Source organism: Pipistrellus hanaki (genome assembly GCF_964339955.1).
Source record: "Pipistrellus hanaki genome assembly, chromosome: 7".
In the NCBI taxonomy this organism is placed as follows: domain Eukaryota; kingdom Metazoa; phylum Chordata; class Mammalia; order Chiroptera; family Vespertilionidae; genus Pipistrellus; species Pipistrellus hanaki.
This window is the reverse complement of record NC_140509.1, coordinates 54,286,524-54,311,720: the sequence shown is the minus strand read 5'-3', so window position 1 is coordinate 54,311,720 and position 25,197 is coordinate 54,286,524. Positions and strand designations below refer to the sequence as shown.

The 25,197-nt window shown below is 38.9% G+C and overlaps 1 protein-coding gene across 1 annotated transcript in view; it reads left to right on the top strand.

Moving 5' to 3' along the window:
* Positions 1 to 23,111, top strand: part of SNX3 (sorting nexin 3) — a 29,047-nt gene extending 5,936 nt beyond the window's left edge. The window contains exons 2-4 of the mRNA XM_084889780.1: positions 17,764 to 17,859; positions 20,908 to 21,032; positions 22,361 to 23,111. Of these exons, the coding sequence (XP_084745906.1) occupies positions 17,764 to 17,859; positions 20,908 to 21,032; positions 22,361 to 22,466 (327 nt within the window). The 3' untranslated portion in view covers positions 22,467 to 23,111. The remainder of the gene's footprint in view (positions 1 to 17,763; positions 17,860 to 20,907; positions 21,033 to 22,360) is intronic.
* Positions 23,112 to 25,197: the final 2,086 nt, after the last annotated feature.

The following is a 25,197-nucleotide window of genomic DNA, read 5'->3' as shown; positions in this document are numbered from 1 at the left end:
ATTCCACTTCTGGAATTTATTATAAGAAACTCGAAACACTAATTCAAAAGAATATATGTACTCCTACCCAGCCGGGTGACTCAGTGATTGAGTGTCAACCTATGAACCAGGTGGTCACTGTTTGATTCCTGGTCAGAGCACATGCCCAGGTTGCAGGCTTAAACCCCAGTGAGGTGGCATTCAGGAGGCAGCCAATCAATGATTCTCTCTCATCATTCTCCTCCCTTCCTCTCTGAAATCAATAAAAATATATTTTTTAAAAAAGAAGAACATATGTACCTCTATGTTCACTGCAGCATTATTTACACTAGCCAAGATTTGGAAGCAGCCCAAGTGTCTGTCTGTTAGATAAGTGGATAAAAAAGCTGTGGTACATATACAGTGGAATACTACTCTGCTGTTAAAAGGAAGAAAATTTTACCATTTGCAACAGCAAGCATAGACCTGGAGAACATTATGCTAAGTGAAATAAGCCAGTCAGAGAAAGACAAGTATCGTCTGACTTCACTCATGTGGAATTTAATGAACAAACTGAACTACCAAGCAAAATAGAGATAGACTCTCAAAATAGAGAACAGGCAGACAGCTCTAGTAGGGAGTGGGGATGGAAGGATTGTGCAAGAAAGAGAACTGATGGACATGGACAACAGTGTGGTGCACTGGCCTTGGTGTATCTCGAGAGGTACAAAGTCAGTCACTGCCTGTATCCTGCCTGGGGCCACATGGCATGAGCTACAGAGCGATCTACAGATGGCTGCTACCTGTGCTGGTCTTCGAGATGCCCAGAAGAGGACAAGCTGTCATTCAAGGCTGATTGCTGCTAGTGCCAGGCCTAGAGCCACTTAGAAAAAGGTAGCAGGTAGGCAGAGGCCAGATGCTGCTCGTTTGAGAGATTGTAGGAAAGTTTGAAGCATGAAACAAAGAAAGGTCATTTGTATGGAAAAGTGACTGGAAATGGCTTGTGTGGGCCCTCAATTTGAGTGGGGCAGGGTCTCAGGGAATCACTAGGGCTGGGCGAACAGTGTGAGCCAAATTGATGGAGACTTTGATCTGGTACCTACATGCTGGCTCAAGGGGGGTGTGGATTCAGACAAGGAACAATGGCCTCTGCCAGCACTTTTGTCTGGCAGAAAGCTGCCTCCCAACTCTTGCCCTGGTGCCAGACAATTCACTTATTCCCATTATATCCCTGGTTCCTTTCAAGCTACTGCCCCAGCGCTGGAGCTCAGAGGGAGTGAGTAAGGGTAAATCCATGTTTGGGCCCGTCAAGAGGACTGCCCCAGAACTCCAGCTGCCCTCTATCTCTCTCAGCCACAATCCCTGCTGGGTTTTACAGTCAGAAGTTACATGGACTTCTCTTCCTGGCTCTGGAACCCTGGACTGGGAGGCCTCTTTGGGGCTGGGACCCCTCCTCAGGGGACTTTTGCAGCCAAGATATCCTTCCCAATTTTAAACCACCACACATGGTTGTGTGACCAGCCCAGTCTGTGTTTCCACTCATCTCATCAGTCTTTTTATTTATTTATTTTTTTATTTATATATTTTATTGATTTTGTACAGTGAGGAAGGGAGAGAGATAGAGAGTTAGAAACATCAATGAGAGAGTCATCGATCAGCTGCCTCTTGCACACCCCCTACTGGGGATATGCCCGCAACCAAGGTACATGCCCTTGACCGGAATCGAACCCGGGACCTTTCAGTCTCCAAGCCGACGCTCTATCCATTGAGCCAAACCGGTTTCGGCATCTCATCAGTCTTGATGTCGCTTTAAATTCCTAATTGTAGGACTTCCATTTGACTAGATTTCAGGTGATTCTGAATGATGGTTCTGTAGTTTAGTTGTGATTTTGTTGTGACTGTGGGAGGATTTGAATATTGCGTTTACCTGCACCTCCATCTTGAACAGAATCCTGTATGTAGCTGTCTTTAGCTGGAGAGTTGGCATGTCTGGCTCTCACTTGGATTGCCTTATTCTCTTCCACATAGCCTGTTATTCTCCAGTCAGCTAGACCAGTGGTTGGTAAACCGCGACATGCAAGCCACATGCGGCTCTTTGGCCCCTTGAGTGTGGCTCTTCCACAAAATACCACATACCCTAATCCTATATAATAAAAGCCTAATATGCAAATTGTCCCCTCAGGCAGTCTTCTGACCTGGAGTTTGACTAGGATTTGCTATAATGTGCACTGACCACCAGGAGGCGGTGCATAACATGGCAGGTGTTGGTGATGCAGTGCTGACATAGGGCAACAGTGGAGGTGCTGCCAGTCCCAATGGATCCCCACGAGAACAGGAAGGTGGTGGGATGGTGGAACAAGTGAGCTGGCAGTGCCAGGCCAAGGTAGGTGCGAGTGGAGGCCTAATTGCCTCACCAATCGCCCCACAGATGGCAACCAGTAGCAGTAGCCGGGGAGAGGGGGCACCACCCGTCTCCCAGGCGCTGAGGGAGCCAGGCAGGGGGCCTGGCCCCCATCCGTCACCCAATAGGCAGGATGGTAGAGCATGTAAGGATGCCAGGCGGGGATGTGGGGCTGCGAGGGTTGGAGCACAAGCTGAGGCCCAATCCCTGCAGGCCACCCAAGGAACCCCACCCATGCACGAATTCACGCACCAGACCTCTAATTAAGTTAATAACAATGTATCTACCTATGTAGTTTAAGTTTAAAAAAATTTGGCTCTCAAAAGAAATTTCAATTGTTGTACTGTTGATATTTGGCTCTGTTGACTAATGAGTTTGCCAACCACTGAGCTAGACTAACTTCCTTATATGGCAGTCTTAGAATAGCATTCTAAGAGGATGAAAATGGAAATTTCGAGATCTGAGTTTTCAGCTCTGAAATTTGCTTATCCCTTTTACCACATTCTGTTGGTCAAAGCAAGTCATAAGGTTAGTCCAGATTCAAGGGGTGGGGAAATATACTCCATCTCTTGGAAGGAAGGAGCTTCAAAGAATTTGTGACAACATTACTTATTAGGAATGTCCAAATGCCATAGTTGGTGGTGGTACTTGTGACTTGGGTGACTTTGTAGGCAGAATAATGACTCCCAAAGATATCCACTTCCTAAACCTCTGAACCTTACATGGCAAAAGTGACTTCAAATGTGTGATTAAAGGTCTTGAGATGTGCACATTGTCCTGTATTCCCTGGTTGGGCCCAGTGTAATCATAAGGGTCCTTGTAAGTGAAAGAGATAGGAGAGTCAGCCTTAGAAGGAGATGTGACAGTGGACACAGAGGTTGGAGTGCTGTCATTGTTGACTGTAGATGGAGGAGAGGGCCATGAGCCAAAGAATGCAGTCAGCTCTAGAAGCTAGAAAAGGCATGTAACACATTCTCCCTGATGCAGCCGTGATGATACCTTGAGATAGCCCAACTAGAAGCCCTCGGCACGAAGATCTGTGCAAGAATAGGCCTGCCTTCCCCTGGCAGCCGGCACGCGGCAGGCTCGCTCCAGCAGCCTGTGCAGTGGCGGCGGGGTTGGGGTTGGCAAGCCTTGTGCTCTCCGGCTCCGCTTCCTCCTCGCCCTCCTTCTCCAGAGAGTTCCTCTGTGCAGCGCTGGTGCTCCAGGGAAGAGGTGGGGCTGGGGAGGCAGGCGGGGAGGACTGGAGAGGTTGGGGGTTTGCATTTGGCTTTCCCGTTGTGAAAGTGGGATGCAACTAGCCCCCTTCCTCATCATCTTCCTCCTCTGCCCTTCCCCTCCTACCTCTTACCGGCCCGCCCTACCTCCACACCCATCGCCCCTCCTCTCTTAATTTGGCAAGATAGGGAGGAGGGAGATCTGATAATTGGGGTTACTGTGTAGGTGGCCTCTTTCATCTATTCAAAACAAAGCCGAGCTGCCTGCCGCTGCAGCCACAGCCATCATCATTGCCCCTTGGCTGGCCCGGGGCTCCGAGGGGCATGCTAACTGTGCACCAAGGGAGCTACCATGTGCGTCTGTTCCAATGCTAGGGTTTTGTTTACCAGAGCAGGAAGGCAGGGGTGAGGTAGAGGGAGAGGCCAGGGATTGGGAGCTACGACCTCAGGCACCAGAGGGTTGCCTCTGAGGCTGGTGGCTGGGCCACAGGGAGACTGCAGGATGGTTAACAGGTGTGGAGAACGGCAGGGGGGCCTTGAAGAGGTGCATTGCCCAGAGGCCCGGAGTGGCCTTGGTGCAGGGCTGCCGCCATCTTTGTCAGGTTAATTTGCATACTCCTGATTGGCTGTGGGTGTTGGGAAGTGATGGTCAATTTACGTATTTCTCATTTATTAATATAGATGAGACCCATTTTGGACTTCTGACCTACAAAATTGTAAGATAAATTTGTGTTGTTTTAAGCTAATAAGTTTGTGGTAATTTGCTACTGCAACGATAGGAAAGTAATAAGAGTGACCATGCTCCTGTTTTAAAGATCATTTCCAACAGAAAAAGACACTCTAGACTCCAAGAGAGTGAAAGTCAGTAGAGACCTGGTTTCAGCCTGACACTGATCCTTGATCATAGGCCACAGCCTTATCTTTCTTCTTTCCCGTTATAATCTATTGTTGGTTCTCATTATCACTCCTTCTAGTCTGTCAAGATGCTTTACCAAAGGTGTGAAAGATATTTTTTTTCTTATGGAAAAGTTTAATGCCTTACTTAAGTTAGTAGGCTATAAAGAATTATTTTTGCTAACTAAAGAGAAATATACTAAAACACTGATTATAAAAGAAAGAACCACGTAACCTTTGATAAAGTTGTTTACGCTTCTGTTGTGATCTAGTGCCCTTGAATGAGAGAGGGCTAACTTCTAAGACTAGACAAGTGTAAAATTATGTGTACCAGGTGATGAATACTTTAGGTTATGGGCTCTTGATTAAAATTTAACTTAGAAATGTTTCATTCTTTGTCAGGCCTTTGACCCTCCATAATTCTAAGTAAGGTCTTAGAAGTATAGTATCTTCCATTCACTGCACACATTAGGAGAAAAGTACTTTGACTTTTGCAATTTATTTTAGGGCTCAAAGTCTGAAATATATTTAAGTATTTCTGGCAGTAAATGAATAACTTCACAATTTCTCCTGATGTCCCACTACTTTTTTGATTTTGAGAAGGAACCTCCATCTTAACGTTAGGTGGTTATTTAAAATGAGCAAGAACAATGTTTTCTAAAATGTCCACATTCATTTGTGATAAGACAAATTTTAACTTTTTTGTGTGTGTGCTTTATTTATTTGCCGTATTTTCCCTGTATAAAATGGCCCCCACTTTTCCAACTTAAAATTAACAAATCACTATTTTAAATATAAGACAGAACACATTTTTATTTAGTAATTACCGCAGGTAATGTTTACATACCAGTACTATGATATTATGCAGCATAGCACCTGATTGAGTCTCTGTTGCATCACTGCTCTCTTCATCATCTCTCAACTGTTAGTTCCAGACATCAATTTCTTCAACTTCTGTTGTATCACTGCTGTCTTCTGAGTCAGTATCTATATATATGAGATCATCCTCATAAACTGGTTGCATTTTCTGAGCTAACTTTGTTCATGTTTTCATGGCCAACTCTTCTCTCCTCATGAAATTGAAGCACCATTTTGCCTTTCCTGTAAAATAATCAATGTTCATTTCGCTTGCAAACGTTCTTGCCTGATGTTGAATAAGCTTGGTTGGCACACATAAACCACTCTGGTGTTGCTCCATAATCTAAGTCTTAAGGCTCTGCTCCAAGTTTGCCCATTTTGTTGGTTTTCCTCTTAAGGCTTTCTTTTTTGGCATCTTAAGCAGTTGTTCTTCCTGTTTTCTCCACTCTCTTCAGCTTTATATCCATGTTCTTTTGCATAGCTGATTACATTCAGTTTGAATTTTGCAGAGTAAGACAATTGCTTACCAGTATTTATCTTTTTATTTTTTTGACATCTTTATGGGTACAGAATGCTCTGTTGATCTGTGCACTCACTCTCCATCTCCACCTCCAGTTATGGCATCAGCTGACGTCAGTAGCAGTAAGGCTTGTGATTGTAGGAAGTCTGTTTGACAAGGTATGGGCAGCTATTTGCAGGTGTGGCTCCCTCCTCAGCTGACTCCGTGTATAAGATGCCCCTCAATTTTCAGTCTAACTATTTTAGAAAAAAATAGCATCTTATACACGGAAAATATTTTTTTTTGTTCTGTATTTTTTTTCCTGATAAGACAGATTTTAAAAATCCAATTTAAGAAAAGATGATGAAGTGTATGAAAATATGTATCAAGTATATAAGGCATCCAGAACTTCTGTATGAAGAGTATTCAAGAATGTCAAAACCAGCCTGACCCTGTGGAGATTCCCCTATTAGGGCACATGCCCAGGTATCGGGCTCAATCCCCGTTGAGGGGTGAGCAAGAGGTAGCTGATGAATGATTCTTATTTATGTATTTATTTATTTTATTTATTTTTTATATGATTGCTCCCACTGGCTTTCTGAGCCTCACAGCAGCCCAGTTTGAACAGAAGGCAGGGAGCCACTGATGCAAGGGTGTAGAGGAAGTGGGAAGCCACATGGCTTGGGCTTCCAATGAGGGGACATCTGTCAGTGAACTCTCATTTCTAGAAGACGTACCAGCTTTTAGCTAACTACCAGATGCTAGTTGTCCAAGTGTCCTCAGATCTGTGGGTAGAATCTTTTAGGGTAGCATGATGCTTCTCTGGCAGTCAGGAGATTTATTATTACATTGATTATCTCTTATCAGATGTTTCTATCTCTCCCTCTCCCTTCTTCTCTGAAATAAATAAAAATGTTTTTGTTTTTTTTTAAAGAATGTCAAAACTAAGGTAGCATAGTAGACAAAACATTCATAAAATTAAGAGCTTTGTAAGTTGAATTAGGTTATCAGTTCTGAATATCGTTAAGTGGATTGTTTAGGGAAAAAAATGTTATTTTATCTGCCTTAATCTAGAGCTTTTGATCTGCCTTTGTCTAAAATTGGTCTAATACAGTAACCTTTAGCCAAATGGAGCTATTTGAATAAAAATGTTAGACTAAAGCTCTAGCTGGTTTGACTCAGTGGATAGAGCATTGGCCTGTGGACGGAAGTCAGGCCCTAGGTTGGATTCTGATCAAGGGCACGTGCCCTGTTTCGGGCTTGGCCCCCAGTAGAGGGTGTGCAGGAGGCAGCTGATCAATGGTTCTCTCTCATCATTCATGTTTCTATCTCTTCCTCTCCCTTTCTCTCTAAAATAAATAAAAATATATTTTAAAATGTTAGACTCAAACTAAACTACCAGACATCTGTTCTGTCCAGTTTTCCTGGAATTGAAGTTGACTTGTTGGTATTGTCTTTATTTAATTATAAGTTATATTGGCCTCGAATGTACAGGGGGGTCAGATGAAGGGATCAGTGTAAACAAGGCCTTTTCTATTGAGTTTCTTTGACCTTTTTCCCCATCTCACTGTGTTTCTGGTCAGTAGTCACAGTCTGGTCACTGATCCCTGTGACAATCTCCAACGTGTGCACCAACTTTACACAGACTCTGTTCTCTGTGACAATTAAGATAGAATAACGTTTAATCCAACCAAAGGTTAGAGACTTTTTTTTTTTTTTGATAGGATCATTTATTACCTTAGGAAATTGCTTAACTAAAGTGAACTGGGATGAGAAAAATAGTGCTTTTCAGAAGGCATACTACTTTTATTTCTCTTCAGTCCTGTCCAGAATGGTCGCAGTTGGATGTAAAGTCTGTGTGGTCCCCAACAGAATTCAGTTATATCTGGAGAAATCTGTAGGATTAAGTAAATATTCATAAGCAAATATGAGTGAATTTTGCCTTACAGTAGAATTGTTATTCCACAAGTCCATTAAAGGTTGCTCATTGAAAAACCTTGCATGAGCTTGTAAATGAGTCTTGTTGCCAATTCACAAATGAAGAATATGGACAAAGAAGGAAAAGTATATGGAATTACTTGGTTTGTGCATTAACCAATCTAGATAATTTCTTCTCTATTGTTTTGGAAATTATACTATAAAGGATACTTCTTCTAAAATAGCGGGAAATTGTATCACTGGAAGGCCATGTCCCTTTTTTTTTTTTTTTTTCTTCAAAACTAAACCAAATACCTTGGCTTAGTGACAATCTACATTTCAAAGGTTCACCAGACTAAAAGCTTATTCTTCACCTAAATGACTTCTCTCCAGACATATTTAGAGTTCATCTAGGTTATAAACCATATCTTTAGTTATTCATGCTGTTCCAGATTGGGTAAAACAAGTATCAAAAGTATTGAAGGGAGAGGTAATAGCTTAAGCACTTCTCAGCTTATCCTTTATCTCTAGATGTAGATATTTGGAGAAATGCAACCGTTTAATGAGAACTATAGTGGGGCATCCATTTACATCTCTTAGGATTCGTTGAATAGAGTATGGTCTATTGAGTATACTTTTGATGTCGTTGCCAGTCTCTCTTTTCAAATGCACACGTGACACTATCTGAAGAAATACTAGAAACACCTAGTAAACATTTTTTTAATATCCTTTGTTAAGCTATATTCAGGTGATCACATTTTGAGGCTTGGTTTTCTGCTTAGCTATCAGTGATAATCGGGTTACATATAGGGTATCTGTGAGCTGCTGACTTTAATAGGTCAGCCTGTGTAAGTGTGTAAGACTCGGTTCTTTGGAGACTAATAATGTGGCAGTTTCCTGCACTTAGATGTGAAGGGAGCACTTGTTTTAGAGCTCTGTAACATGGCTTCAGAAATCTTTCTCATATAATGTCTGGATTCCTGATGATTTTACTCCATGTGACTTGTAATACTTTGTGGGAAATGGCTGGTTTCCCTTTAATTTAAAATAGCAGTTTAAGGACCTCTTAGAACATTTGCATACAGACCTTTTATAGCATTTCATCTTTTTGGAGCTTTGTTTCTGGCACATGATTAGGACAAGTGTAACAAAATAATATTGAACTGTCTTCTTTGGATTTTTAGTCTTGTTCTTTTCTAAGTTTTCTGAACATCTCAGGTACATAAACAGTCCATCACCTTGTCATGAGCTATTCAGAATGCATCCTCCTCTTGGAAATGAAAAGGCAAGATGCGCAGAAGCTTGAGAGGTGCCGTGAATTTCTCCTAGGGCAAGTACAACTACTCATGGCTCCATCTTAGCCATGTAGGCTATAAATCCTCTGCTGGTTTTACATTTTCACACTGTACTGGGCAGAGTAGAGCTTTCCTACAGTAAGCCAGTCTCTCTCCTAGTGGTTAAATCAGGCAAATAACTTCTCCTAAAAATGTGAATTTCCCAAGAAGCTTTAAATTTAAAACTTCATTCTGTAAGTTTTTCATTTAATTTAATTTCTATCTTTAATTTTATTTTATTTTTTGGTTAATACTCACCTGAGGATATTTTTCCATTTATTTTAGGGAGGGTGGAAAAGAGAGGGAAAGACAGAAAGAAACATCGATGTGAGAGAAACACATGGATTGGTTGCCTCCTGCATGAGCCCTGGCCAGGGTCCGGGCTGAGTAGGAGCCTGCAACCGAGGTACATGCCCTTGACCAGAATCGAACCTGGGATCCATGGGTCTGCAGGCCAACATTCTATCCACTGAGGGAAACCAGCTAGGGCTTATTCTGTACGTTTTAAATTTAGGTGGGTAAATTCCAAATAGCACTAAATCCTATATAATAAAAGCCTAATATGCAAATCGACCAAATGGTGGAACAGTGACCTGTTGCCATGACACGCACTGACCACCAGTGGGCAGACACGCAATGCAGGAGCTGCCCTCAGCCCACAGGCCTCAGGCCAGCCAAGGCGGGTACCCCCCCTTCCGGATCACCCTGCTGGGTACCCCACAGATCAGCCCTGATCGCCAGCCAGACCTAGGGACCCTGTCCATTCACAAATTTCATGCACCAGGACTCCAGTTTTATTATAAAGGGCAAGTGCAAGAGTAAGAAAAACAATAAAGAGGAAAAAAAGGTAACTTCATTTTGGAAAAACCTGGCTTACCTAACCTTAACAAAGTGATTCAGTAATGCCATCTGATGTGATACACTAGGAAGGCCAACATTCCTGCATTAGAACATTCCTGCCCCAAATACAGGACACAAAGCTGGTCATGAGGAAACAGACAAACAGATGTCTGGCCTGCACTCTTTAAAATTGTCAATGTCTTAAATGGCTAAAAGGCAGGAGGACTGTTCTAGATTGGAGGAGACTAAAGAGATAATGAATGCTTGATTCTTTTTTTTTTTTTTTTTTAATTTATTTTTATTGATTTCAGAGAGGAAGGAAGAGAGAGGTAGAAACATCAATGATGAGAGAGAATCATCAACCGGCTGCCTCCTGCACGCCCCCCACTGGGGATCGAGCCTGCAACCCGGGCACGTGCCCTGACCTGGAATCGAACTGGTGACCTCTTGGTTCCTGGGTTGATGCTCAGCCACTCAGCCATACCCGGCTGGGCTCCTTGGCTTCTTAAAGAGGGTCTGTGATCTGTGCCAGGTCATGACCTGTGGCCTTAGCAGAATTTCTTACCCCGTCCCTGTCTTTGGGGACAGTTCCAAGAGAGCTCAAGTCATTTGCACGGTTTTATGAGATTTGGTGCTCAACAAAACCACCCAGGCCTGCCTCATCCCTGGTCATCGGGATGGAATGCTTGATTCTTAAAGTTATTCTTTTTTTTTTTAAGAGTTAATGAAGGATGCTATTGGGACAACTGGTAAAATTTTAATATGGGCTGTATGTCAGCATATTTGGTCTTTGTTCTGTGGATATATAAGAGAATGTCCTTAGGAAATGCACACTAAAGGACCTAGTGGTAAGGAGTTATAATGTCTGCAGTTTACTCTCAAATGGTTTAGCAAAAATAATGGTAGAAGATATACAAAGTAAACATCACAATAAGAATTGGTTAAAAATATAAGGAGAGTGTTATAATATTAGAACTTTTTGCTAAGTTTTCAAAAGACACAAAATGGGTAATATAAGAAAAACAGCCAAAACCGGTTTGGCACAGTGGATAGAGCGTCAGCCTGTGGACTGAGGGCCCCAGGTTTGAATCTGGTCAAGGGGATGTACCTTGGTTTCGGGCACATCTCCAGTAGGGGGTGTGCAGAAGGCAGCTGATCGATGTTTCTCTCTTATCGATATTTCTAACTCTCTATCTCTCTCCCTTCATCTCTGTAAAAGAATCAATAAAATATATTTTAAAAAAGAAAAGAAAAACAAAGAAATAACTTAGACTTATGATGCAATTATTGTGTGATGGGTATAGTTCTAAGAATGTTTTATGTAGTACCTCATTTTATCACTACAACATCTGTATGAGATAGGATTATAAGAATATAGTTTCCCAGCATTATAGATCTTATTTAATTTCAAGATATTATATGTTTCCCAAGTAATAGAAAAGAAATCATCTAGGTTAATTTAACTTCTAAATCATCTAATTTGATATACTTTCACACTATTTATTATTCCCAGTTTATAGATGAGCACATTAAGAAACAGGAAGATTAAGTTGCCCAAGTCACATAGCTAAGTGGTATTGCTGGAATTTAACCCTAGACAGAGAATGAGCTCTTAACCACTATAATATAGAACATTAGAAAGTGTATATTCATATACTGAATGAATCTGAGATTTTAAAGTAAGAATGGGGTTAGTAGAGTTACTAACTTTGATTATCTTCTCCTATAAAAGGAATAGTATGACTATTGTGTCAAAAATTTTGTAAAACAGTATATTAAAAATAATCTCAAATTTGATTAGTTTCCTGTTTCTTTAATTTGAGCACGAGGTGTTTTATATCTATGTTTTCTCTGTTATTTTTAGTCTCTACGTATTTTATTTCTGCTCTGAACTTTATTACTTCTATTTGTTTTGTATTTTGCTTGTTCTTTTTCTAGTTTACAAAGGTGGAAGGTTAGGTTATTCATTTGAGATATACTTCTTTTTCAATGTGGACATGTGGACATTTGCAGCTATACATTTCCTTCTAAGCACTGCTTTAGCTGCTTATTGTATGATCTTTTGAACCAGTCTGAGGTGGTATGGTAATAATTTCTAATTTTAATGAAATTACCTCTTTGTTTTATACTTATGGATAAATCATCTGGGGAATCTTTGTTTGTTTGTTCACCCAGCATTTTTTAAAAGTAATTCTTTATTGAAAGTATTACATAAGTCCCATTTTCCCCCATTGACTCCCTCCAGCCACCCCGCCCTGCCCCAGGCCCTCACTGCCCCATTGTCTGTGGCCATGGGCCATGTGTATACGCATACAAGGTTCTTGGTTGATTACTTCCCACCCACCCACCCTCCCCTGCCTTCCCTCCCAGATTCTGCACTTTGTTCCATGCTTCCATGTCTCTGGATTCACCCGTTCATCTGTTTGTTACTTAGATTTTGTGAACTCTTTTTAAAGAGCCCATTCCACTTAAAGCTGGCTTAATTGATCTGAGATCTGAGGTAGGACTCAGAACTTTTTTTTTTTTTAAATTAATGACTACCCAGATTATTACCATTGAAAACTTATTGAGCTGTACCTCAATGTATTTGTGCACTTTCTATATTTGTGTTATACTTCCACTTCAGAAATTGTTATAAGCTACTCAGGTAATTATTAAATTTACCAGGTTGAAGAACCACTAATGTCTTTGATTTTAGTATTTGAGGTAGGATATGGATTAGAAATTTTTGATTGTCTTCTTTTTGCTCTTTTAACTTTGTGTCCCATATTTAGATGTTATAAATCTTATATTTTGTAAAAGCTGTGTAAATTTTCATTTTACGGTTTTAAGAATTTAATTAGATATTTTAGTGTTGTTTTGCTATTACATAAACACTGCCAATATAAACCTCTGCACCAATATCTTTTTGCATGTGGAAATATTTGTAGGATTGATCCTTAGGGAACTTCTTGGCTCAAAACATATATGCATTTAAACTTAGGAATGATATGGGGAAGTAAAATACAACATAGGGAGTATACTCAGTAATGTAGTTGCTATGCATGGTGTCATATGGCTACTAGACTTATCAGGGTGATCGTTTTATAAGGTATGTCAGAGTCTACTCACTATGTTTTACTCCTGAAACTAATACTGTATGTCAACTCTAATTGAAAAATAATTTTTTTTAAAAGCAGTGAAAAATGCCACCAAAATGGCCTCCTTACAGGTTGTGCCAAGTTTTCACTACCATTAGCACATATTTTTATTTATTTTTCTTTTTAATGACTTTTTAAAATATATATTTTTATTGATTTCAAAGAGAAGCAGGGAGAGGGAGAGAGATAGAAACATCAGTGACGAGAGAGAATTGATTGGCTCCCTCCCACATGCCCTTACTGGGGATCCAGCTCAAATCCAGGTATGTACCCTGACCAGGAATCAAACCAACACCTCCTGATTCATGGGTCAAAGCTCAATCACAGCCACACAAGCTGGGCATTAGCAGGTGTTTTTACTTGTTTATCTCTCTACCCTTACTGTCACTGGAAATTAAATTTTAATGCGTGCCTGTTTGATATATGAAAATGGAATCTTACTGTTTTAACTGGATATGTGAGTGAAGTTGGGTGTTTTTGGCCATTTTTCTGTGTTCTGCCTATTTTATTTGTCAGGTTATTAATCTTTTTCTCTCATTGTTTTCTAACTTTTTTACCTTTTAATGAAATTACCTCTTTGTTTTATGTTGCAGATATTTATTTGTTTTTGGTGTTTCGAGTTTGTTTTTGTTGATGATGAAAGCATATAAATTTATATTCCCCACCTTACCTAGCACTATACTCTAGTATAGATGCTCCCAAAATGTAATAACAGTTAAGTCCTCTCAAAACTGTTGGAAAAAATTATTATCCTTACTCCTCTTTCTTTAAAAACAAAAACAAAAAACCAAAGTAGAACATTTTATAAGTGTTAAGTTGAAAGTGACCAGTCATAAAAGTTTGTAATCAGTGGTGATAGTTCATTGGCTTAAACAAAAAAAAATCTGTGCATTTTCCATTTATATTTTGATCAAGTTGAATTGAAATTCCTTGTGATGATCAGGAAGACATTGACAGGCAAACTTACACTCTAAAGCAGTGTTTCCCAAACTTCTCTCATGATGAGAATCACCTGGTGGAGTTGTTAAAACACAGATTCCTGAATCCCAACTAAGAAGTGCTAAACTAGAATTTTTGAGAACATATAGGTAAAATTGCATACCTAACTTAGTGCTCTGTATATAACATCTGTCTTAGAGCACTAGTTAAGTATACAATTTTACTTATATGTTCCCAAAAATTCTAGTTTAGCACTTCTTAGTTGGGATTCAGGAATCTGTGTTTTAACAACTCCACCAGGTGATTCTCATCATGAGAGAAGTTTGGGAAACACTGCTCTAAAGTAATGAACAAATAATATTAAGAATTACTTGATGTGACTATCAAAAGTATGGCAGTCTTTATACAAAGAGAAATCATAGCCAGCTGAGAAAACTAAATAAAAGAATTTTCTTTAAACTAACCTTGATCCTTTTTTAATGTATAATCTGTCAAACTATTAGCTAATCATAGAAAGGATTGGATTTTTTTCTCCCTCCCACTCCCCTACTATTAAAGTGAATCAGATATAATCATGATTGTGTCAAAAGTTCAAAAGGGAAAATGGGAGGTAAAATGAGCCAGATTGGCATTCTTCCCTCAACATTGTACCTGTAAGCTTGATATGTTGTTTCAGAGATTAACTTTATAGACTTCCGTACCCAGAAGTATGAAAATTCTTAGGGAACTCTTTTCACAAGCTTGATCTTAACATACTGAATAAAGAGAGCAGCTAATCCCCTTTGTAAAGTAATTTGAGAGTAGGGAATTCAAAATGTAAAATCTCACCTGCATAAAACACTCAATTCTGTAAAGGCCTTTCTACCTGTAGACACTTACAAAGACTTAATATTTTAATGCGGAAGGGTGAACTTGGTTAAAAAGCCAATGAGTGAAATTAGAGAGAAATAATCCAGTGCTTTCTTTCTGGGAATTATCATCCTGCTCTCCAGGGGACCTAATTTTATTCCCTGTGGGGAATGAGAATACCTCTCTGTACAGCAAGCCAGCGTCTCTAAATATAAGCTTGACTTTTAGTATAATAAGAGTCTTGTTAGGTGCAATTTGCTCTTAGTCATTAATACAATGAACAAATGTTGTGGTTACCTGGGAAAGAAAATTCAAGTGCTTTTAAACCTCTTGTGAGATTTGGTTTCATGCTTGAAATCTATACAGTGTTATGCCCAATAGCATCAGTAGAAGATTCCAAGCTATAAGGTATACAACATAGAGAAGTTAATACACTTTAGAAAAAGCTTAGACCACTACAAAGGGGGTTTAAGATCCTGAATAAAAAGCTTCTCTTTAGCTGAATGACAATTACCAGTGGCATTAAGTTTAACAAATGATTGGAATTTTCTTATGAGTGAATTTTATATAATGATTTGTATACAAAATAAAGCAGTCTTTTCTCTTAGTGGCACTTAACTTTTTTTCTTTTCAGTTCTAAAACAGTTTATAGTTCTATAAGTGCAAAGGTTGAATTAAGGACAAATTATAATCTGAAAGTATATTCATTTGACTCTTGAACAGCACTGGGGGTTGAGGTACCAACCCCCCATGCAGTTAAAAATCCTCCTGCAACTTGACTTCCCTAAAACTTAACTCCTACTGTTGACTGGAAAACTTACTCATAAAATAAGTAGACTATTAACACATGTTTTGTATGTTATATGTATTATATACTATAGTCTTATTGGAGTGACACTGGTTAATAAAATTATATACTTTCAAGTGCACAATTCTGTGATACATCATCTGTATATTGGGTGTTTACCACCAAAGTCACATCTCCCTCTATCATCTTGCATTTAACTCATATGTAGGATATAAAACTGAAAACAACAAATGAACAGGGGGGTGGGAGTGGCTGGGGAGAGGCCAAGGGGACAGAAAAGAAGACATATGTAATACTTTAAACAATAAAGAATTAAAAATAAATAAATAAAATAATAATTTAAAAAACACAAATGAGCAAACAAGCTATAGCCAGTCTGGCTCAGTGGATAGAGTGTCAGACTGCAGACTGCAGGGTCCCAGGTTCAATTCCAGCCAAGGGCACATGTCCAAGTTGTGGGCTGGATCCCCAGTAGGGGGCGTGCAAGAGGCAGTCGGTCAATTATTCTCTTTCATCATTAATGTTTATATGTCTCTCTTCCTCTCCCTCTCTGAAATCAATAAAACTAAAAAAACACACAAATGGACAAACAAGACAAAAACTCACAGACACAGACAACAGTATGGTAGTTATCAGAGGGAAAAGGTAATAGGGGAAAAGGGAAAATCATGGTTCTTGACTTTTTCGGACTTACTTTTTTTAGCATGGTATTCTAAAGTTCTATTCATGTTGTTACAAATGGTAATATTTTATTTTTTCTTATAGCTGAGTAATATTCCATCAGATATATGTACCACATCTTCTTTATCTAACAATCTATTGAAGGACACTTTGGTGGTTTTTATATCTTGGTCATTGTGAATAATGCTGCAATGAACATAGGGGTACATATATTTTTACAAACAAATGTTTTCAAATTTTTGTGGTAGATACCCAGAAGAGAGGGTTGCCATATTGTCTTCCATAGAGGCTGTGTCAGTATACATTCCCACCAGCAGTGAATGAGGGCTCATAAAATTTATTCTTAAAAAAAAAAATTGCCCTGACTGGTTTGGCTCAGTGGATAGAGCGTCATTCTGCAAACTCAAGGGTCCCAGGTTCAATTCCGGTGAAGAGCATGTACCTTGGTTCCGGGCACATGCCCAGTGGGAGGTGTGTAGGAAGCAGCTGACTCATGTTTTTCTCTCATCCATGTTTCTAACTCTCTATCCCTTTCTCTTCCTCTCTGTAAAAAAATCAATAAAAAATACATATATATAAATATTATTGATAATAAAATTGTGATACTATACAGCTTCCACTAATTGTCCTTAATCATAAACCACTTTTTTATTGGATTTGGTACTATGTTCTCTGTTTTTTTTTAGAAATCAGTAAAAGATAACAGACGTCTTTCTTGTGACTTTAAACTTAGAAGGTGACAGAAGTGATCTTTGCAATCTAGTTTTAGTTTAATTAGTTTTCTTCCATTCGGATGTAACTTACCAGTACGGGGCACTATGTTTCCCACTGTTCATTTTCCCCTCAGCCTGTAAAGCTCTGGGTCTGTGAACCTGATCTAAAGTGTGTGGCTCCTGATTTCCTACTAGTGTTAAGAGTGATTTTTTGGCATTTTTAAAGATCATTAAGAACAATCCTTTATTTCTTCCATTATGCAACATCTAATCTAGTAATAATAAAATATTTTGTATTTCATTTCAAAGTAGTTAAGGTCTATTTCTCTAATGAGCATTATATTCTGAGGTGCTATCTAAACTGGATTGCAATCAGCTAGCTTTATCTTCACTCCTGTTCAGGTAACATTTTTATAAATCACTGAAATAGAAAAAATAGCCTTTGTTTATGTAACTAACTTCAGACAGAATGACATCCAATAGTATATGTACAAATATGCATATGGAAATTGTATTGTAGTGTAAGTAACATACTTTTTTAACAGCTAAGTTTTATTTTGTTAAAGATAAAATGACACCTTAATAACTTTGTGATTTTCTTATCTTAAGGTAACCAGGTTTGCCATGTTATTAATTTGACAGACAGATCTCACCACTTCTTATTTGAAAGTCCCTGTAATATGCTTCAATTTAGGAGTGACCTTTTCTGTTTCAGACAAATCTGCCTATTTTCAAGCTGAAGGAATCTACAGTTAGAAGAAGATACAGTGACTTTGAATGGCTGCGAAGTGAATTAGAAAGAGAGAGCAAGGTAAGAATTATTTGTAATGCTACTTGAAAGTAAACATTCAAAATTTTAATATTTAATTTCTCAGAAAATTACCTTGAATAAAATGGGTAAAACAAATCTGATTTCTTTTTCTTTTTCTTTTTTTAATATATTTTATTGATTTTTTTACAGAGAGAAGGAGAGAGGGACAGAGAGCTAGAAATGTCGATGAGAGAGAAACATTGACCAGCCTCCTCCTGCACACTCCCTACCAGGGATGTGCCCGCAACCAAGGCACATGCCCTTGACCGGAATTGAACCTGGGACCTTTCAGTCCGCAGACCGACGCTCTACCACTGAGCCAAACCGGTTTCGGCCAAATACGATTTCTTTTTTTCAAATAGTTTAGTTTTGTCTTATTTCATGGGAGATGGAGGAAGTCTGTAATTTTTCCTCGGAACACTCTTCCTTCTCTTGTCCACATTAGTGGCCTAACGGAGGCTTTTGCTCACTCACAGTTGGATAACACTCTTACAACTATCTTACTACTGCCTTCTTTCCTCCTTCCTGTTCTACCTTCCCCTCCACACCCGAGCCAAGTTCCTCTTCTTCAATACATCTCATATATCATTGTATTTCCAATAGTTTTTACTGACTCTTAACAAGTACACTTTTCATCATTATACATTTATATATAACAAACATTTCTAAGCTCAGCTGGTGTGGCTCAGTGGTTGAGCTTCGACCAATGAACCGGAAGGTCACAGTTCGATTTCCGGGCACATACCCGGGTTGCAGGTTTCATGCAGGAGGCAGCTGATTAGTGATTCTCTCTAATCATTGATGTTTCTATCTCTTTCTCCCTTTCCCTTCCTCTCTGAAATAAATATATTTTTTTAAACTTTTTAAACCAGGATTTAGCATACTTTGTGTGATATATGCTGATATTCTTCAGATTAGCTTTCTTAAATGATGGCCATGTTCTACTAATTGCTACCTACAATTTGAAAACAGTTATATATCTTGGTAAGAATTTTCTTAAGCTTTGGCTGCAAAATAAATTAGAACATGGTCTCACTCTAATTTTCCTTATTTCAGCTCTGTGTCAGAATAACATCAAAGGCATGGTATGCTCAGAAAGATGAAAAGTTATTTTGTAACTAGAGTACAGTAGGGAAAAAGTAGATATGATAGGGGCCCAGAAGTAGGTTAAGGGTAGCTTGTGCTTATTTTGAAGCATAATAATCTAGAAATGGAAGGAAGACTTCCTTACCCAGATAAATGTGGCTGGATACAAGAGTAGCATATACAAATCATTGTATTTTATCAAAAGTGTAAGAATAAAACAATTTTACTCATAAAAGTGAGAAATGTAAGACCCATATAAAGAAAACGTAAGCCCTGGTTGGGTGGCCCGGTTGATTGGGCTGTTGTCCTGTGCACCGAAAGGCTGTGGGTTAATTCCTGGTCAGGGCACATGCCTCGGTTGCAGGTTCTGCCCCTGGTTGGGTGCATTCGGAAGGCAGCCGAGCATTGTTTCCCTCCTCCTTTCCCTTCCCTCTCTAATCAATCTAAAAAATACATATATCCTCCAGGGAGGATTAGGGAAAAAATTTTTCCTGAAAGACAAAAAAGAAGGACTGTAATAAATAGAAATACTACATTCTTATTTTGGAATATTCACTTTTTTCTCTCTCAAAAAAAAAAAAAATCCTCACTGGAGGATATGTTTATTGATTTTTAGAAAGAGGAAAAAGGGTAGGGGGAGAGAGAGGGAAAGGGAGAAACATCAATCCTTTGTCCCTGTACATGTCCCAACTAGGATCAAACCTGCAACCTAGGTATCCTGACCGGGAATCCAACTGCAACCTTTATGTGGGTGTATAGGATAATGCTTCAACCAAATAATTCACTTTTGAAGATTTATTTACCTTATAAACATTTGAGAGCTCATTCAGTGTGTTGAGTAATAGAGTTGTGAATACTTAACGTCCCCATTTTTATGATGCTTACATTCTTTTGGGTAAGTTGGGATGGTGGTGAGGGAAAGGCAGAAAAAATAGTGAGATATTTATACTAATAAAAGGGTAATATGCTACTTAGACTGGGAGACCTTCCAGGAGAACTTCTGGACGTCCTTCTGGACAAAGCCATGGCGCTGGGGCCAAGGCAGAGGCGGTTAGGGGCGATCAAGCTAGGAGGGGAGGGCAGTTGGGGGTGATCAGGCTTGGGGGGGCAGTTTGGGGCAAGCAGGGGGCCAGTTGGGGTTAAGTAGGCAGGTGCAGGGGGAAGTTGAGGGTGATCAGGCAGGCATGGGGGGGCAAAGGGGGGCAAGCAGGCCATCAGGCAGAGTGGTACTGTTTTATTCAAACAAATATGATCTCCACATAATTTCCAGAAGAGAGATACAGTATTAGTTGACCCTAGAGGTTAGTAAGGCTTTGAAGGGCAAAATTTGGGATGTTCCCTACAGGGTGGGAAGGAAGAAATGACAGGTCTTTGGGGAAAGACAGGATGGCAGATGTGGGAGAAAGTTAACATTTCTTAGCCTAGGAAATGAAAGTGGTGACAAGTTGTTGATTATTTTATCATCACCTCGGACATAAGTAGGAAATACCATGTACAAGATGTTGTGAGGTGGAAGAAACTGATCACTTAATTCTTACCTGCCTCTGTCAACATTGTTAATATTTTATTTCTTTGTTGAATTGAGAGTTGATTTTGATCCCTGCAGTTTCCATCAGAATAAAGCATTGTCTTTCCCAAGTGACATCAAAACTGTCTGAGGGGCGTGGTAGCTTTTATTTCAGTATTGCTTGAATGTTCTCTTTGTATAGTTGTGCTTTGCTAATAAGTCCAGGAAAAATGATAATTAAGCTAGGGGCCCAGGCATTAAGGAGCTTTGTTCTGATGGGCTATTTTGCATTGAATATTTTTTCATTGTGTTTTTTGCTGATTCCCTTTTATATTTAAACAAGTTTGACAGTGCGATGGCTGTCATAGTGAGGAGATACTGTATCTTCATGTTATGCTCTAGAAACGTTCACAATTCAGCATGTTTGAGAACACTCTTTTCTTACCTTGTTTTAGGTTGTAGTTCCCCCACTCCCTGGGAAAGCATTTTTGCGTCAACTTCCTTTTAGAGGAGATGATGGAATATTTGATGACAATTTCATTGAAGAAAGGAAGCAAGGGCTGGAGCAGTTTATAAACAAGTAAGTGCTTTCTGATTCTCGGGGTGTAAGAGGGAGCTGTGTTCTGAGACTACCTTACGTGACTACTAGTAATTTTATCTTACCCTAAACTGTAATATTGCTTTTCCTTTTGGCCATTTCCTAACTAATTTTTTGTATCATTTAAATAAAGTAACAGTATATAACAAGTTGAATATCTGTGATAAATACACTTGAGTGATTGAAAATGAGTATCTTTGTTTTGACTTAAGTTTTGTATTTGTTTTCTTGGTTAATTTATGCAAATTGCATTTAAAATTATAGCATTTAAAAAATACAGTTTTACTTATGATTCTTTCTAATTTAAGGTATGTTTTAGTAGGAACAATAAAACTTAAAATACATTTGAAATAATTTTGTTTGATTGCAGATGGAAGTATGTATTATCAGCATGTCTTATAAAAATGCACATTCAAAATTTTTATGGCAAAATATATTTTGGAAATGCAAGCAGATTTGGGGTTGTTTATTTTTTATTTTAGAAACTCTTAAGCTCAAAGTAAAATTTCTAACTTAAAATTTTATTTCCACTTAAAAATAGGTATTTTTAAAAGGCCAATAGGGAGAGTTATGCTAGGGAAGTGTTCAGTATAATTATGTATTGTCTAAAGTTTAACCAAATAAGGCCAAATCCTAGAGAATACTGTTGTTGAGCTATTTATTAGAAGACTTTAATTTTATCTAGTGGTTAGAAGATCTGCAAGTGGTAAATAAACAGAAGAAAAGTTATAAAAGCCTTTAACTTCTAGTTACCTATTATAGACATGACCTTTGTTGTCTTTTATGAACATATCAGTGTTTCTCTCTCTCCCCACTCCGCTCTCTAAAATCAATAAATAAAGCTTTTAAATAAAGGCACCTCCCCCCAAAAAAACCCTCTTGACATTGGTGCCTCTTTCTTACTATTTGGGGCTTTTCTTGAACTCCAGTGTATTTCTAGCTCTAATCCTATATCTTTTCCTTCTTTAAAATGGATTCTCAGAATCAGGACATATTTCAATGTTAATATCAAAGTTAATTTAAGTTTTTATAATATACTACCTAATAGGTAAAGAAGCTGACTGCGTACATATGCCAGAAGCAGTGCAACGCTAGTGATTGAATGTTTTCAAATTACCTTGCGAACCAAAGGAAAGGAAATTTACCATACATTTTGGTAAAGTTGTTAGAGCCTAGCTTTATGGGCAGTTCAGACTAACAGTTAGGATTACTAATTGTATTTGCTTACTAACCTTAAACTATGTGTTTGACAACTCCTCCCACCCCTTTTTATAAAAGATTGGACTAAATTTGTCTTTTTTTATTCCTAGGGTGGCTGGTCATCCTCTGGCACAGAATGAACGTTGTCTTCACATGTTTTTACAGGATGAAATAATAGATAAAAGCTATACTCCATCTAAAATACGACATGCCTGAAATTTGCCAAGAAGTGGCAAAAAAAACTTTCCGTGACAATGAATGATCGTATGCGCCAGTGAAGAAGTTCTAACTAACTTAGCATGCTGCACAGAAACTGGTCTAACATGCCTGCAGTATACTAACACTCATGCGCTCTGCTCTGTTTTGTTTTGCTTTGGCAGTTGACAAGAAGTTAATTTGCTTTAGTAAAATTCCTCATTCCAGCTTTTCTATATAATAGCTCTTCCTCTCTTTAATGTGCTGCACACTATCGCCTCACACACCTGTTCCTCCAGCATAATCCGCAGTGTCCCGACTAAAGTTACCGAACTGGCCTCAGCTGCACAGTTTTTGTGTCATGTTTGCTTCTGGAATCTGATTACCTAGGAATCTCTTATCCCCTTTTTAATATGTGATGTCCTTGACCTAACTTACGTGTAGGAGCACTGCGCCGCTGGTTGCCAGCACCCTCACGTAAGATACACACTCGTATGCAGAATGTATCCCTTCGGGCTTGTCATGCCCTTCACATTGGAAGATCAATGAGGGAAATCTTTATATTCTGTACAAAAACAAAATCAAATTTATATACTAAAATCATTTGTCTAAAAATTTAAGTTGTTTTCAAATAAAAATAAAACTGCATTTCTGATATGCACTGAATTGTGTTGCTTCCAGCTTTTCTTTCTTTATGACTTTCCTACTTAACTCACTTGTTGAGAGGGATTATTTACTAATTATATACTTCTCATTCCTGTAACTCCATTCCTCTTTAAACAGTGGTGATATCAAATATGCCACCACCCTTTGAATGGGGTATTTTCTTTTACACAACAAAAAAGTGATGTACTAAAAAAAAAAAAAAAAGCATTCCTTGAGGCTTATTGAGTCGTTATGAAGTACTTTGTGTATTTGAAAAATGCTTTATAATCTCAAGTCATTCTTTTTTGAAGGCCTTTTCAGTTAAGTCAATACCAGGTCTCCTAGTTTATAGAAGAATTTTTTTTTTTTTTTTTTTTTTTGTAGTTAAACTTAGCAAGGGTGTAATAACTTTTATAGTCATCAGATTCATGCTCTCTAATTTAGTTTGGGCTAATGGCACTCTTGATGTTCTTTAACTAAGACAAACTTGTATAAATGATAAAAATGCCCGACTTGTATCTATATATATAAAAGCCTAGCAACCAGAATGGTGGAATGACCAATGGCTATGACACACACTACAGCAGCCAACCAGCCTGATCTGGGCCCTGATTGTCCCCCAGACTCCCAGCCAGCTTGGCCCCTGATCAGCCCCCAACACCCCAATGGGGGGCAGACCCCCCCTCCCCCCACTGGCCCAATTTCATTGGGCCCCCATCGGGGCTGGCGGGCCAGACGTCACTGCTCCCAGTGGTGTCTAGTGAATGATAAAGAAAAGAAAAAACAAAAGAAAACAGAAAATACATGACTCTTTGCTGCATAGGCCTGTGTTATGGACAGACCTTTGCAGCCAGAATGTGGTTTTTAGTTTGACTCTGCACAACATCTGGTGCTTATGGGACCCACAAGGTAAGGCAGGTTTGTCCTCCCACACCAGAGTAGCATCTAGAGCAGTGTTTTTCAACCTTTTTTCGGCAAAGGCACACTTGTTTCATGAAAAAAATCACGAGGCACACCACCATTAGAAAATGTTAAAAAATTTAACTCTGTGCCTATATTGACTATATATAAAGTAATTCTCTTGAATAGGAATCAAATAAACACAAAGAAAGTATTTTATAATTACTTTATTATGAAATATTAAGTAAACAAAATAGTGAAAAATTATAAAATTCTTGTCTTGTCTGCACCTACGGCACACCAGGCAACATCTCGCGGCACACTAGTGTGCCGCGGAACAGCGGTTGAAAAACGCTGATCTAGAGACACGTCTCTCCATTTGAGAGGAAACCAGCTTAGGTCTCAGTCAAATTAGGATTTCCACCAAGAAGATTGGAAGTCACAGAACAGTCAGAGCTGTCCTAGAAGGCCTTAGTATTTCACAATTCCTTAATATTGGAGCTTTCACAATATTAAGGACACAAAGCTAAACAATGCGAATTTTATTTCATTGAGCTAGAAATAATTAGGGAAAACCAAAGTTAAGACAGAGACAAAAGGAAGAATTTGCAGCCTCTGGTGCTATAACTACAGCAAACATTAAACAGTCCACTCCCTCGCCAGATAACTCCCACACGTGAGGCCTGTTTACCTCGGTTTCTATTATTCAGTACAACATGTCTGGTTTTCAACAAAAAATTGCAAGGCGTGCCAAAAGGCAAGGGAAAAACAGAAGAGAGAAAGCAATCATCAGAACCAGAGTCAGATATGACACAGATGTTGGAATTATCAAACGGAGTTTTAAATAACTATCATTAATGTGTAAAAGGTTTTTAAAGAATGTATATTTTTATTGATTTCAGAGAGGAATGGAGAGGGAGAGGGAGAGAAACTTTCATGATGAGAGAAAATCATTGATCAGATGCCCCCTCTTTGCCCCACACTGGGGATCAAACTCTCAACTCGGGCATGTGCCCTGACCAGGAGTCAAACCATGACCTGGTTCATAAGTTGACGCTCAACCACAGAGCCATACTGGCCTGGGAATGTGTGAAAGGTTTTAATGGGAAAAGACAATGTGCAAGAGCAGACGGGTAGTTTAATCAAAATCAAAAGGAAATATTAGAAATCAAAATCACCTTCCATGGGCTCATGGGCTTGTCAGTAG